The following is a 15,807-nucleotide window of genomic DNA, read 5'->3' as shown; positions in this document are numbered from 1 at the left end:
CTACTCAACCCTGCGCTCTGCCACTGCTGCTTTGCCTCTGCGCTCCACCGCCGCTTTCCCGCCCCCAAACACCCAGCCACCCACCCTTCTCTCGCTCCCCACACAGACACGCCCAGCGGACCCTTCCCCTCTCCTTCCCCCTCTGCCTACCTTCATTGCACCTACCTTGCCTGCCTGCCTGCCTGCCTGCTTTCCTTCCTTCCTTCCTTCCTCCCTCCCTCCATTTCTCTCTTTCCTTTCTGCCTCTCTGTCTCTGCCTCCTTCTCCACCTCTCGCTTGCTCTTTCTGTCTTTCTTTCTTTCTTTCTTCCTTCCTTCCTTCTATCCATCCATCCACCCACTCCTTAATCTCCTTTCTCGCTCCCATCCATCCATCCATTTCTCTTCTGCCTTTCTTTCTCCCATGGCTTACTCTCCTTTCTCCCCTTCTCTCTCACTCACTTTCACTCTCTCTCCCTCTCTTTCTCCCTTTCTGTATGCCAGCCAGCCTGCCTGCCTTCCCTTCTTCCCTCCCTCCCAGCGGAGAGAGGGGCCCGGAGGGGGACCTCCCGCACCCCCCCCCACTGCCCGCTAGCACCTGCTGTATTTTTTATACAGCGGACTTAATTTCTATTATTTGTATAATACAGTTAACCCTTATCAAAAATACAGCACTGACTTTAAATGTGCCAAATTTCCACTCTGCGGCTTGCCATTGTTTAAGGTGTAAAACATCCCAAGATACACTTGTGTGCAAATCCTTTTCCTCTGGACTAGATGGTGGGTAAGGATGATTATTAATTACTGAAATTCAGTGAAGGTGGAAAGAAAAAAGTGACATAACAACCAAACATTTTTCTAAGGTAAAGGTATCCCCTGTGCAAGCACGGAGTCATGTCTGACCCTTGGGGTGACGCCCTCCAGCGTTTTCATGGCAGACTCAATCCGGGGTGGTTTGCCAGTGCCTTCCCCAGTCATTACCGTTTACCCCCCAGCAAGCTGGGTACTCATTTTACCGACCTCGGAAGGATGGAAGGCTGAGTCAACCTTGAGCCGGCTGCTGGGATTAAACTCCCAGCCTCATGGGCAAAGCTTTCAGACAGCTGCCTTACCACTCTGCGCCACAAGAGGCTCTTCTTGGTGCCTAAGCAAAAATGTTAGGCATCAACATTTTTGTACTTGTATGCAAATGCCCTAATTCCGACAAAGTTAATCACATGTACGCCTGTCTGCAATTTTTAGGCCATTAATGTAAATCATTGCCACAAGTCTCTTTTGACAACAAAAAAAATGGGGTAGAAATATTTTAGTAAGTACACAAGCATATGTTCAAGATGGCACCAAAACTGTAAGCTTATATACTGGTATCATAGCCAGTCACATTTCAGACAAATCTCAGGGTTTACAATATAAACAGAAATAAATGGGATTTTCAAACCATTTAAATTAAGTTGAAAAGATCACATTTTTGCACAGGATTCCGACCTGAAATGTCATCAAGATTTTGTTTGAAATGTAAAGTTCTTATTAAAATATAACAGTTTTGCTTAGGCATCAATATCTGGTATTAAGTGCTGATTCACAATACAGCCTGATGAGTCTGTTCACAGAATCATCGGCAAACTGAAAAAAATGCTTCAGGGTGGAAAAGAAAGGCAAAAGACTTTGCACAAGAGAGGGTCCCAGGAAAGTCTGCCCTTAGTAATTAATAACAACAAGATGTCAGCAGTAATTTTGATCAGCAAATTGTCTCTGTGTGCTTGCCATATGTATGGGTATTAAAAAGATAAAGGTATCCCCTGTGCAAGCACAGAGTCATGTCTGACCCTTGGGGTGACACCCTCTAGCGTTTTCATGGCAGACTCAATACGGGGTGGTTTGCCAGTGCCTTCCCCAGTCATTACCATATGTTCATTTAACATATATAGAAAACATGCTCTTGACAGTTACCTTGGCTTTTCATTTGTGATGAGAATTTTCACTTTGTCCAAGGCTTTCTTAGCCCCTGTGGCAGACACCAGCTTGTTATGAACAGGACTAGAACGAGGGCTGGAAATGTAAACTTTTTTCCCTGAACTGGCAGGGGCCTTTGAAGGAGAGAAGTCTGATATAAAAACTATTCCCTCACTTGTAAGCACTGTAACAAGAAGGAGAAAAGTTGTTATAGCAAAACCAGAGGAACAAGCAGATCACAGTGTTTCCTTTTAATGTAACTTTGGAGGTAAAACTGACAACAGTTGAATGGATTTCAGCACACTTGTGAAAGTATTATTCAGGTAAAAGACCTGATGGCTAATTGTAATTCAGTGGAAGTCACTAAAGTAGGTTCTGAAAATTAATTCTATAATTTAAAAAATAATAGAACTAAGGGTTGGATTCAGAATTTGGAATGGGTCTTTTCCTCTGTTCCCTTAACCCAGCAGCCCGATTTTTTTGCCCTCATTTCTTCTCTGATGGTCCTAGAGCCTTTATGAACAAACTGGAGCATAATACAAGAAGTTAAATGGGAGAATCTGATGAGATTGTGTCCTCCTCTACCAGAGCAAGCAGCCCATGGAAGCTAAGAGAACATTATAAAAATATTAAACAAAATAAAATATACAAAATATTTACATAGTTAACAAACAGTATATATGCATTTAAATAAATTATTTCAAAGATATTTCTTTAAAACCTTACAGAGGGTGATTAACTTACATCAGGTGGATCAGTATTTTATGAGTGGCCATGGCCAGTTTTATCTCTTTCAGGCCAGGGATCCTGAGCAAATTCTGGTCTTGTTATCTTAGTGCTCACTGCCCAGTTCCCCATCTTTTCTGCTGTATCTAGTTCTAAATATACTGCAAGGTATAGAAGTGTATCTTTTCACGTTGACATCACACTGAGTTTCAACGAGCCATGACTCCTTTTAAATAGAATGCAGGCAAAGGCAGCGCTAGGGCAAGGAAAAGGTAATTCCTCTCAGTCACTCCAAGCTTCTTTACCTTTATAAATGGGATGAAGACCTAAATGTCGATAGGTGTATGGCTCATGGACTGCTAAACCTTAATAAAGCTGTAACTGCAGATATTAATGCAGTTTGCACTGCAAATGGGCCCTCTCAAACACTGGACTTCACTTAAGGCACACTATGTGGGTCACAAATCTCATTTCGTCAAGTCATATTTCATTCTTTTCTGAGCTTTTTCTGAAATTTCACACATTAGCCAAGTTAATGAATGACTGTCCTAGGTTATTCTTGCTCTCATTTTTCTCACTGCATTCTCTGCCTCTGTCAGTTGTTAAAATTCCACACTGACCTTTTGTATAACTATAGCATGCACTCCTGTGGGACAGAAGTGTGATGACTATTTTTCTAGATAATACTTACATGTTAAATTGGATGGATCAAAGGGATCAAATGAAAAAGAAAGGATGTTTTCTGCATAGCTTTTTTTCCAAAGTTTGGTGCCTGTATCTGCATTCCACAACACAATGTAATTTGGAGGGTGAACTGCAAGTAGCAGATCTCGAGAGGCATCCTGGCTCCACAGCCACTGCATGTCTGTCAAAGAAAAAAGGAGCCATATTTGAAGCTAATAGAAACAACTGCCTCTTTCATCTGCTGCATTTTTAAGACAAATCAGGGTAAGTGATATATTGGAACCACCAAGCTAAATATTTCATGATTTACAAGAGGGGGGGGGGGAAACTTAAAGAATTGGGGAGGGGGAGAGACTGAAGATATATTCTTTATCATAGGTTAGCAGGATATGAAAAAAATCACCGATATTTTTTATTACTATTTCCTCTACAGAGACACAATTGTCCCTGCTCTTGGGGAAAAAAACTGTCTGAACAACTCATAGGTACCATTTTCATCCTCCTCAAAATATTTGGCCTGAGGAGTTCACTGTCGTTCTTGCTAATTGGACAAGGCTTGAAGGACTCACTTTTGACTGGTCACAAAATATTGTCAACTGAATGGTCAAACACTGCCCAAGTAAAGGGATTACTGTGTTAAAAGAATAATCCAGATGCTTGGCACGAATGCAAATATTGTTTCCAGTGCAGCTCTTTGTGCTATTCCAAATACCAGGTTTTAGAAGCACATTAACAAAGGAAGCTGCGGTTAAAATAGAAGGATTCGGAACCCTCACTATGCCCTTGAAGCTCTTCCACATTGCCCTTTAGATCTAATCTGAATTTGCTTAACTAACCTTGGCAAACTTCCTCAAAAAGTAAGACAGCAGTTCAAGAAAAGTAATGCCCTTCAATTCTATTATAGAGAAATTTATAGATACATCTAACAAGTTTATGAGTACATAATCAATTAAAGTTGAAAATTACAGGGAGGTTCTGAGTAGATCACTGTAGTAAAATATTTCACATGTTCAGCTAGGATCTGGAAGGCACAGGTTCATATCCCTACACTACCACAACAGTCCTGATTGCCTTGAGTTAGTCACTATCTCCAGCTCTCACAGGAGTTATAAGGATAAGAAAAGGAGAGAAAAGCTATGTACACCAGTGGTCCCCAACCTTTCTGAGGTTGGGGACCGGCAGGGCATTGGGCCGCGGCCCGCAGGCCACGCCCCCGCATCGGGCCGCGCCCGCGAGCCGCGCCCCGGCAACGGGCCGTGCCCCGCGAACCGCGCCCCGGCAACGGGCCGTGCCCCGCGAGCCGCGCCCGCACATCGGGCCGCGCCCGCACATCGGGCCGCGCCCGCACATCGGGCCGCGCCCGCACATCGGGCCGCGCCCGCACGGGCGCGGCCCGTCCCCGATTCCCTCTTCCCGCCCTCCCGCAGTAAGAAGCTTCCTGGGCCGCAAGCTTGCGGCCTGGGAAGTTTTTTACTGCGGGGGGGGGCGGGGAGAGGGAGCCGCGGCCCGGCGCCATGGACTTCGCGGCCCGGCAGCGGGCCGCAGCCCGCAGGTTGGGGACCACTGATGTACACCACCCTGAGCTCCTTTAGGGAGGGATGAATAAGATGTACTAGATAAACATCCTTTTTAAGAGTTCAAAATACCATCAGCACTTCTTAATCTCTAAGTAAAATCCTCAGCCCTTCTGCTATGCAGTTTAAGAGGCCAACAGACTCTTTTATCAAAATCTTTGGATACATACCACCACATGGGAAATCACTAACATGACACAGCCTAAACCCTAGTAACCAACCCCCCCAAAAAACCTGTTGAAGGATTCCAAAACCTTCCATCTTAAGCTATTTCACTGCAATCCACTAAAAGTTCATGTACAGGTTCAAACCAACAATAACCAACAACAGAATCATGTAACAATTATGGTTTATTGCAACATACATCGTTTCCTGAAACTTAAAAGGGTTCTCCTTTGCCCCACCATATTGAATGAATGAATGAATGAATATTGTTTACAGTCATTCAGACCAAAACAGAACTTAAAATATCAAGGAGATACAATAGATAATTAAACTGATGAAACATAAAATGGTTGATAAAAATTTAAAATTAATTCTAATTATCAACTGTAAAGATAGTATAGACAATAAAAAACCACACACAACTTTACCCTATAAAAGTGCTGTACAACTCGATGCAGCAGTACAAAATTTGGCAATACAAACAGTTATTTGGCTATTTTCATCACTTAGGAGCTTTTTCATCTTTTCCCCTGAGGAGAGACCTGGATAGCTCTCTAGTAATGGTTGGATTAACTAACCTTGGATGGTGTTATATATAGAACAGTGAAACAGAAAATGTTACCTTGTTTCTACCCTTTAGTGCAGGGACATACCACCATATTGATTTCCTATAACTTAAAACTAATTGCCGGTATTAAAAATGTTGTTGCTTAACCCTTGGAAATGGGAAAGTAAACCCAAGTAAAAAGAAGGGAACTAATATGACCTAAGAAAAATGAATGTCAAAGAAAGTAATTATTGGATGGGATGAGAATTTTAAATTATAATGGCCTTCAGATATTTTAAAGTAGGGTGAAGGAATAAATTGGCACTGTCTTAATCTTGGCACTCTTCATATAACACAAAATCACTTTAATTGAGTACTATCCAAACATTAAACATATGCAAATAAACTACTGAAGAAGAACCAAAAAGAAATGAAACCAGTAGTAATTCATGCACGGACTAAAAAAAAAAAATCAAACTCCTTAAGCCTACATGTTATTCATTATTGTGTCTTCAAATTAGGCTTTTATCATATTGTTTCCACTTCATCATAAAAAGCAATCAAAACAAAATTCAAATTACTTCAGTGACATTTCAGGCAATATTGTTAGAGAAAAGAAAAAATCTTTCAGTCACATTGGGTCATGAAACATTTTATGAGACAGCTTTGAAAACACACTATCAATTATTTGTAAAAGCACATGTCAGAAATTTCATTTCACCAAGATGCTGTGAATTTTACTTCAGGAATAAAAACAATCTACAACTGTGATGATAATGAGGATTCAGTTAGTACTAAAAACAGCAGGAGATGTACAGATTCATCAGTAAAAAACGACAAGAAAGCTTAAAGATACCATAGAATATTAACATATATTTTTTAAAGAAAAAATTGTATAATACATTGCTTTTCCTCAGGTTCCCACCATCAACTTTTGAGGAGATTGCCAAAATATATCCATTGGGGCTTTTTACTGAAAGATATTAAGACCATTTGCAAGTGGAAAGTATGTAAGTTACACAGATGAATGTATTAGATTTCTAACTTAATTTATCCTACCTAAAACACATGTCTTCAAAAGCTGAGGGTAAACACAATATTTCCTTTTTTGTGTATAGCTTCTCAGGGGAGGCTCCAAAATGCTTGCTGGTTTGCCACCAAGATTCACATGTTTATAGTTTTAAGATTACTTCCACTTTCTGTTCAGGGATACTCCAATTTTACTCCAGCTTAACAAAACAAGTGGAGGCAACCTCCCTGATCTTCTGCTGAACCTCAGAAAGCTCATCTGAAAGCTCACTTGTTGCTCTGAAGCTGAGTGGTGCTCAAATCCCCGGTATCATCCCGGTATCAAGTAAGAGCAGAATCACCAAACTACAACACCCTCTCTCAAAAACCAACTAGCCTATCCAGAAAACCATGACTAATGGTACAGTAAGCTGCCAGGACGTTCAAGATAATCTTCCAGGTATTGGTAATCAGTCAGAGTGACCAAGTCCATTTCCATACCAAACCCAGGTTTGATTCCAGAATGAAATGGTGCTGTTGGTCACCTCACTGCCATGCTGCTAAGGCACATTACGATTTTACCCGAAAAATAAACTGCCTATATGTCCCTGCATGTGTCCCTTCATTACAAAGTACATACATTGCTCTCCTAGATTGGAAAGAGGAAGCTGCAAACATGTGAACTCTAATATGGCCATGTGAGTCAATGCAACACTGTTTAACATCCTTTGCCCACCATCCCAACCTTCCCAATACATGGATGTATCCCACTCCACACATTGCCTCAGGCAGTGTGTACTTTCCATATCTACTGAGGAAAGAAATACATATGCAATTTAAAGAAGATCACAATATTATTATTTACCAGACATATTTGGGTTTCTACAACCCCACTCAGCATACCACAGTGTAAGTCACAATAAAATTTCTGGTTATGGATCTCAATCTTAACTGATTACTCTGACATCAAGCTACAGCTGAGCCTCCACTAGGGATGGGAATAAACTGCATTTCTGCAGTTCGGCTGAACCACAAACTAAATCATTCATATAGGTTTGTGAGCAACTTTAAAACCCTGCTTTCTGCTGTCAAGGAAAGCAGCAAGAACAGAACACTGAGCCATTTGAACCCTCTGGTTCTGCTCCCTGCTGCTTTGAAGGGAGTGAGGAACCAGAGGTTTAAATATAGAGATGCAGTGCTTCCCATGAGACATTTCACTCTCTTCTTTTCTGCTGGCCACTGAAATGCAATTACCATAATTTGTTCACAGTTTAATAAACTTTCCATCTACTAACTTCCTTTCCCATTGGGTTTGTATTAGCTGGAAAACGTACTATGGCCAGAGTGTGATGTAAGGTTCAGATAGTCAAGTTGTTTAGGTATAACTGTAGTTTCAGCAGTGAAAACACGGTCCTGCAGATTTGTGGAGAAGTGACAGCACAATAGATGAAATGATAATACTGCAACCCTGGTTACTCTGCTTTTCACTTATTGTTAGTAGTTTTATTATTCAATTATAAATCTTCATTTCAGTAGCATCAGCCATCTAACCAGAACATGGAACTGTGGAGACTAGGGGTGGGCACGAAACAGCGCACAAGCTAAAGGTTGTCATGAATTTTGCCCACTTTGAGGTTCATGCGCCCTCTTGCTCAGCTAGTGTGGCGGTTTGGGCTGGGTTGCTATCACCCAGCTCTTCCTCCTGATGGATTACCGCCCCGATTCTCCCCCAGAAACCTTAGCCAGCTGTCTGGAAGGAGTGACAAAATGGCTCAAGCAGAGTCATCTGATGTTCAACCTTCCAAAGACGGAGGTCCTGTGGCTGGGTAGGAAGGGACCAAGCAAGGAAGCACACCTACCCAACCTTGAAAGTGTACGTCTAACAGTAGCCCACTCCGCCAGAAACCTAGTCTGACCTCTCTGGGAACCCTATCTAAGTTGCCGTTCCTGTTATATTGTTGTTGGCCAAGACCATTAAAATTGTGTTGATTTAGAACCACTGTTAGATTATTGTTGATGTTACTTTTGACTATCTTATACATTTAGGCCGTTCCATGTATCACCCCATGACATAATATGTAAACCACCCTGAGCCATAAGGGAGGGCAGTATAAAAATCTAATAAATAAAATTATAGTAAAAATAGTATGCAAGCTTAAATGCTACAGTAACACCAAAGCAATCCCCTCTCATATTATGTGCTCATTTACCAGCACTACCACCTGCTGACAAACAGCTACAGAGGTAATGCCAATTCACCCTGTTGCCTAGCAACTGAGTGACTCTCTTCTTAAACTCAACTGTTAACATGCCTGGGGGGGTCATAGTTTGCCATATGTAACAGAACTGAAATGGAATCGAGGTCCTGCTCTGCAGACTCTGTAGCCCTTTCCACAAAGGACTAATCTAGACAAACAGAAGTATGAGGGCAAGTTGAATTAAATATATTCATGAAAATATAAGAGCACTTAATAAATCTAGAGCAACATATGTTTATTATACCATCTCAGCAATGAGACTAGAACCAGAAAGTGTCAATATGGGATAAAGAATTAAGCATATGCATATAAACATATTCAAACAGGGGAAACGATGGACAGCCACCTGTGTAAACACATAATTATAAAGCAGGAAGCAAGCAAAGGAGCTAGAGTAGGAGGGAGTAATGGCCTTTAGAAAATCTCTACTGACATTTGTCAGCCACACAGGACTTCATCTCTTTTTTTTTGGGGGGGGGGTGGATTAAAAATTCACATATGCCCAATTAATACATAATTGCCATTCGATTTATTTATTTTTATTACATTTCTATTCCACCCTCCCAGTGGACCGGCTCAGGGAGGTGTACAACATCCAAGCCATGATCTCGTGTAAATTATTTAAGGGCAGCAAAAATTAAGTGTGTGTGTGTGTATGTGTGTATGGTGGGGGGGGGGGACTGAAAGCCCTACTTATGAAATAATTTAGCAATCCTTATGTCATATTTTCATACACACTTCAAAGAAAAGCTCAGTATATTTCAAAAAATATATATGCTGTAAACCAACTTTCACAAAAACAATGAAACTATTTTCAGAAATAAAATAAAGCCTCATTGGCCATAGCATGTGTTTTATAATACTTAAGCTTTCTCTCTCCCTGGACACAGCTACTAAACACTTCAAAACAAAGGCCCAGTAGAATACTGCAGTATGTGCACCAAAAGCACAAATATTAACTTAAAAGTAAATCAACAGTACAAAGATCCTTATCCATGGTTCTTCTATATATTTGTGAAACAGCCTTGGGGGTGGAACGTGTCCGGCTGTCCAAGTTGGAATAGGGCCACTCAGGGTGCAGCCAGTAACACCCTGATTGGCCCTTCCTCTGCAGCTCCCTCCCTCTCTCCCTGGATCCTCTCAGACACGCCAGAGACAGAGAGAGACACACAGAGCTCTGCCAGACCACACACGAGCCCTCATTACCTCCTATCGCTCCTGCTGAGAGGGAGGCAGAGAGAGACACAGACAGAGCTGCCCCAAGCTGCTGACAGAGACACAGAGAGAGCCACCCCTGCTGCAATGGAGGAAGAAAGAGACAGAGTGAGCTGCCCCAAACTGCACACCAGCCCTCCTTCCCTCCTAATTACCTGCTAGGCCTCCTGCTTCAAGGCGCACCAAAAGACATGCAGGGAGAGGGAGAGAGAGACAGAGAGAGAGAGAGAGAGAGATCTGCACCTCCCTGTGTCCCCTGGGTCCTAGCGCCCATTGCATTCCTGCTTGCAATGGACTTCCTTGCTAGTATATATATATATGGTAAATAAAAGACAACTGCTCAAATATTTGAATACTTAAGAATCATTGATTGTAATCATTCCTTCTTTTAGGCAGTAAGTGCCTTTATTGTTCAGCCACAATATAACACAAACAGAAAAGTTATTTTACCCTGGATGGGTTTTGTGTGCTCTTGGATTTCACAGCGAGCAGCTCCTGTAGCCACATCCCAAACAATGATCTTCCCAGTGACATCAGCCGAAGCCAAGCGCAGAGAGTAAGGTGACCCAACATTGTGATGATAGTTTTCTTTAGCCCATTTAACCTAAAGATATAAAATAAAATGGACAGCCATTTGTAACATAAATTGAAGCAGCTAATATGTTTTTTGACTGACAACAGTGCACCATTAAAACCTTACAAAATAAATGGATTATTTTACAGTATTGACAGCCACATAACTTTCTTACAAATGATTAGTTCCATACATAACACAGTGGGCTGGATCTCTGGACCAGAATAGAATTAATTCACCGATCTCTCTCCCTTCTTCCATCCCCCTACCCCAACGAACCCCCCCCCCCAAAAAAAAAACCTTAGGTCCTGAAATGTCTAGAACAGAGTTGATGCAGCATGCCAGACAGCTGCAACTCAAGAGAAAATAAGTGCCCCCCTATTCCATGAACAGAGCAAGAGCTCACACAGGAGTGTGTGTATGGGAGTATATGTGTTGAATTTCTCCCTAATTCTTAATACAACTCTCTGCACTGTGTCCTACTCTGCTCCCTCAATCTCCAATCTAATTACTGCTTTAAAATTTAATTTTAGTCATATGTTAATCTTAGGTTACACATTTTTTCACGTTAAATGATAAAATATTGATTTTGCTATACTCCCAAAAGATGCTTTAAAAAATTACCTTTACAACATTAGCTTTGTGTCTTTCCAAAACCTGTAGGGTCTGAGCTGTCTTGGAATCAATCACAAGAACAAGAGAATGGCATCCATATGCAATCAAGCCTTGCCAGCCCCTAAAAAAAAGATAATTGTACTTGTTTATTGTATACTTGATTTTCCTTGAAACCCACCTGAAATGTGGCAGACAGGATGCTCAAAGACAAAGAAGCTGTGTAAAACACAATGACTTCAAGATTAGACATCATGATCCAGAGTCTTAGTCATTATATAGCCAGTTTGGTGTAGTGGTTAGGAGTGCGGACTTCTTATCTGGCAAGCCAGGTTCGATTCTGCGCTCCCCCACATGCAGCCAGCTGGGCTCACCACAGCACTGATAAAGCTGTTTTGACCAAGCAGTGATATCAGGGCTCTCTCAGCCTCACCCACCTCACAGGGCGTCTCTTGTGGGGAGAGGAAAGGGAAGGTGACTGTAAGCCGCGTTGAGACTCCTTCAGGTAGAGAAAAGCGGCATATAAGAACCAACTCTTCTTCTTCTAATACAAATATCCCATTCAAATAAGGATTTTATTTTCGAAATCTTCTAGTGAGGACAACCATCTGCCTCTGTTCTATGTGGTCATGGTACCTTTCTGGTGCTCTTTTCAGTGTCATTTTTACTGTTGCACCCCTCACTCCCATTCTATGTTTTCATCCCTGTTTGTATTTGCTGCTTATTTTATAAAAACAAAACATACGGTACCTTCTTCACAATCATACAAACCAGGTTCCAGAATAGTCAATCATTGAAAGCATGGGCTTTAATTTTATTCACTGCATATAATGGCAGTGTGATGGCTTGTGCAAGTAATCACTGAAGTTTTTTGTAACCAGATGTTGGCAATGAATGACACAGCCCATGGTAAAGACATCTGGCATTGTTTTTTTCAAGTAAGCAACACACCCATTGTAGCGACCAGCCACGTCAAGTAAACTGCATTTATGCTTAATGATCATCACAGGAAAATATCACATTCATTATAATTATCTTATAATTATGTTAAGGACTTGATAATAAAAACTTGAAAACTGACAGAGACAAACACATGCAATGACTACAGCTTCTCAAAATGCAGTTAACTTGTCTGACTAGCACACTAATGGTATATTTATTATAAATCCTGGTAGTTTACACCAGATTTCCACACTATGATGAGGCAGAATCTTAAGAGTGCCATGTGCCAGCATCTAGGCTCTAGCCTGGTAAATGTGAACAACATGGCCAAAGGGGCCTATCTTCAGTGAACTGCATCAAACTTGCCTCTTAGCGCTCCCTAGGAAACCCCACTGTCCCCCTTTCCAGCCAAGATGCCCACTTTGGGAACTACTTCTATAGAGTATCCTCCAAAACAGTTATATTTGCATGTGGAACTTATCTCTGTAGTTCGGAGATCAATTGAAATTCCCAGACATCTCCATATGAGGGCTGATTACCATAACCCAAACCTGTCCCAAATGCAGACATTTTATTCTTCCATTTTCACTGTGATAGTCACCTAACTTTGCTTTGTAGACTATTCACTTCACAACCATATCCCCTTCTTGGGGTTCTTTCACCTATATTCTATAAATGGTGCCATGTCTCTGTAATGTTAAAGCTCACCAAATGTACCTTAACAAACCTAGCCATTACAAGATAAACATACATATCTCCTGGGTTACCAATTAGTCAAATGACAAAAAAATAGGGTAAAGGTAAATGATTACAATGGTGCAAAAATGCTATAGAAGTCCACAAAATCAGCAATATGATAGTCACTGTTTAACGTGCTCATAAATGGTCTGGAAATAGTGTTGAACAATGAACTGGCCAAGATCACCAATTACAATAAAGTAGTCATGCAAGCACTGAGTCATATTTGACCCTTGGGGTGACGCCCTCCAGCGTTTTCATGGCAGACTCAATACGGGGTGGTTTGCCAGTGCCTTCCCCAGTCATTACCATTTACCCCCTAGCAAGCTGGGCATTCATTTTACTGACCTCAGAAGGATGGAAAGCTGAGTCAACCTTGAGCCAGCTGCTGGGATTGAACTCCCAACCTCATGGGCAGAGCTTTCAGACTGCATGTCTGCTGCCTTACCACTCTGCACCACAAGAGACTCTTCGTCTGCGTATTTACATATACAAAAATGAATCAGTAAGGACTGACTGAAAAAAGAGATCTGGGGATTGTGGTGGAAAGCTTAATGCAAATTTCAAATGAATGTTCCTTTTTCATAACAAAAAATTATGCTAGAGATCTTCAGGAATGGGACTGAAAATTAAAAAATCTATTATCTGTATAAATCTATAGTGCAGCTACACTTGGACCATCATGTACAGTTTTGGCTGCCTCATTTCGAAAAGGATATTATAGAACTGGGAAAAATACAAAATGGGCAACCATAATAATTAAGAAGTTAAAACATCTTCCCATTGAAGTTTTTTTTTTTTTTTAAAGGGCAGACATGATACAGATTCACACAATTATGCAGGGGTATGAAGAAAGTGGATAAGGTTAACTCTTCCTCTCTTTCCCGCAATACTATACCTAAAGATCACTTTCTGAAACTAATTCAAAACAGAAAAAATACAGTAATTCACTCAATGCTTAACGTGTGGAACCCATTCATTGCCACAGAATGTGGCAATAGCCAGTAGCTTTGATGGTTTTAAAAGGGAATGGCTGGATGAGACTTCCATAATCAGCGGTAGTATACCTCTATGCCTGCTACTGAGAGGCACCAAGCAGACGTCAGAACAAGTAAGTATGTTGTAAGGGCTTCCAATTCCCCACTCTGCTATGATACTAATGATGGCTATTAGGCTAGCCATACTACTGTGAAAGAGCCTCTTACGGTGCAGAGTGGTAAGGCAGCAGAAATGCTGTCTGAAGCTGTCTGCCCATGATGCTGGGAGTTCAATCCCAGCAGCCTTCCATCCTTCCGAGGTCGGTAAAATGAGTACCCAGCTTGCTGGGGAGTAAACGGTAATGACTGGGAAAGGCACTGGCAAACCATCCCGTATTGAGTCTGCCATGAGAATGCTGGAGGGCGTCACCCCAAGGGTCAGACATGACCCGGTGCTTGCACAGGGGACCCCTGAAAACAAAACAAGAGCTGGGGAGGCCATATGCATGCCACCTGGGGTAAACCGAAAGGGGCAGATGGAGCCCCTTGAACTTCCTGCAGTTTCACTTTGCGAAATATGAGGCTGAACTAGACAGGCTGCTGGTCTGATTCTGCAGGCTTTTTGCGTCCCATACCCTCCTTGTCGTCTTTCTCTCCCTCCTGTTTTCTATCGTCCAACCACCACTCCTCACCCCAATTAATAGAGAATCCCCGTTCCCTAGCGTGCCCATCGGCCAGTGCTCTAAAATCCCCCTCCCTACCAGATCCGGCACCCCACACACCCCTGTGCCTGGCGAGCAGGCTCGCACCCTCAAGACACCCTTCTCGCCCTCCGCCGCCCATCCGCCTTCACCTCTCCACTCACCAATCCGCCGCTCCCCGGTTCTGAGGGCTCAGCGCCCCAGTGAGAGTCCGCGCTGACAGCTTGATGTTCACCGTGTAGGGCTGCATCGCTGGGAGGGAGGGGAGAGGCCTAGGGAAGGAGGCAGCACGGGCTCGCAGCACGGGCAACAGGCCTGGGGAAGGAGGAAGCAACCGGAGACTGCAGAAGGAAGCGACCTCTGCGGACTGAGCGTCGCCAATCCTTGCCCCCAAACGATCCGGGTTTCCCCAGCAGCTGGAGACGATCAGTTCCGGCACTCAGAATGCGTTTTTGCCAGCAAAAGGGAACTTCGTCTTGGCTGGGCTTTATTCTTTTCTGAACTATACAGCCGCACGCAACCCGATTGCCTTTCTGGTCTCCTCCAGAAACTGCTTACTAGTGCAAGTTTCCGGTGGGCATGCTCAAGAGGAGAAGGCGAAGCCTCAAGACGTCCGCCTGCCCGTCTTTCGAATGAGAAAATCACTTGAGTGTGCTGAAAAGTACCCGATGAAGGCTTTAGACATTTATTTAATCATTTTACATGTACTGTTTTTTAAAACAAAACAAACCAAAAACACATTCATACCTGGGATGCTATTTAGGCTACTGTTGCAGAGAGGGACAGCTTGGAGTTGTATAAGAAAATCTAAAATGTGACAGAAAACCTGAGTAATGTCTCATTGCACAAAATGTGTATGTATGTATGTAATGGATGCCAGTGCTGTAGTAGCTGCAGGGAACAGAGCCAAACCCCGTATAAAAATGTTATGTCCCTCTTTGAGTTTCCATTTTTTTTCTTTTTAAATAGGAATCTTTATAGAGGATAGATCTGTCAGTGGCTACTAGACATGGTGACTTATGAGAACCTCAGTGTTCCGAGACAGTAAACTCTGCCAGCGTCAGGAGACAGCATCAAGGGAAGACATCAGCTTCTATGCCCAGGAAAACTGGTTGGCTACTCTGTGACACAGGAAAAACAGGGACCGGGTAAAAG

The 15,807-nt window shown here is 42.4% G+C and overlaps 1 protein-coding gene across 1 annotated transcript in view; it reads right to left on the bottom strand.

Annotated features, from left to right (window-relative positions):
• WDR11 (WD repeat domain 11) overlaps positions 1-15,166 on the bottom strand; it is a 61,121-nt gene extending 45,955 nt beyond the window's left edge. Inside the window, exons 1-5 of the mRNA XM_077349944.1 lie at positions 14,817-15,166; positions 11,307-11,418; positions 10,559-10,712; positions 3,349-3,522; positions 1,929-2,115 (exon numbers count right to left, since the gene is read on the bottom strand). Coding sequence (XP_077206059.1) covers positions 1,929-2,115; positions 3,349-3,522; positions 10,559-10,712; positions 11,307-11,418; positions 14,817-14,902 — 713 coding nt within the window. The 5' untranslated portion in view covers positions 14,903-15,166. The remainder of the gene's footprint in view (positions 1-1,928; positions 2,116-3,348; positions 3,523-10,558; positions 10,713-11,306; positions 11,419-14,816) is intronic.
• Between the last annotated feature and the right edge of the window lie 641 nt (positions 15,167-15,807).

The sequence above is a fragment of the Paroedura picta genome, chromosome 8 (genome assembly GCF_049243985.1).
Source record: "Paroedura picta isolate Pp20150507F chromosome 8, Ppicta_v3.0, whole genome shotgun sequence".
NCBI lineage: Eukaryota > Metazoa > Chordata > Lepidosauria > Squamata > Gekkonidae > Paroedura > Paroedura picta.
This window is presented reverse-complemented; position numbering and strand designations above follow the sequence as displayed.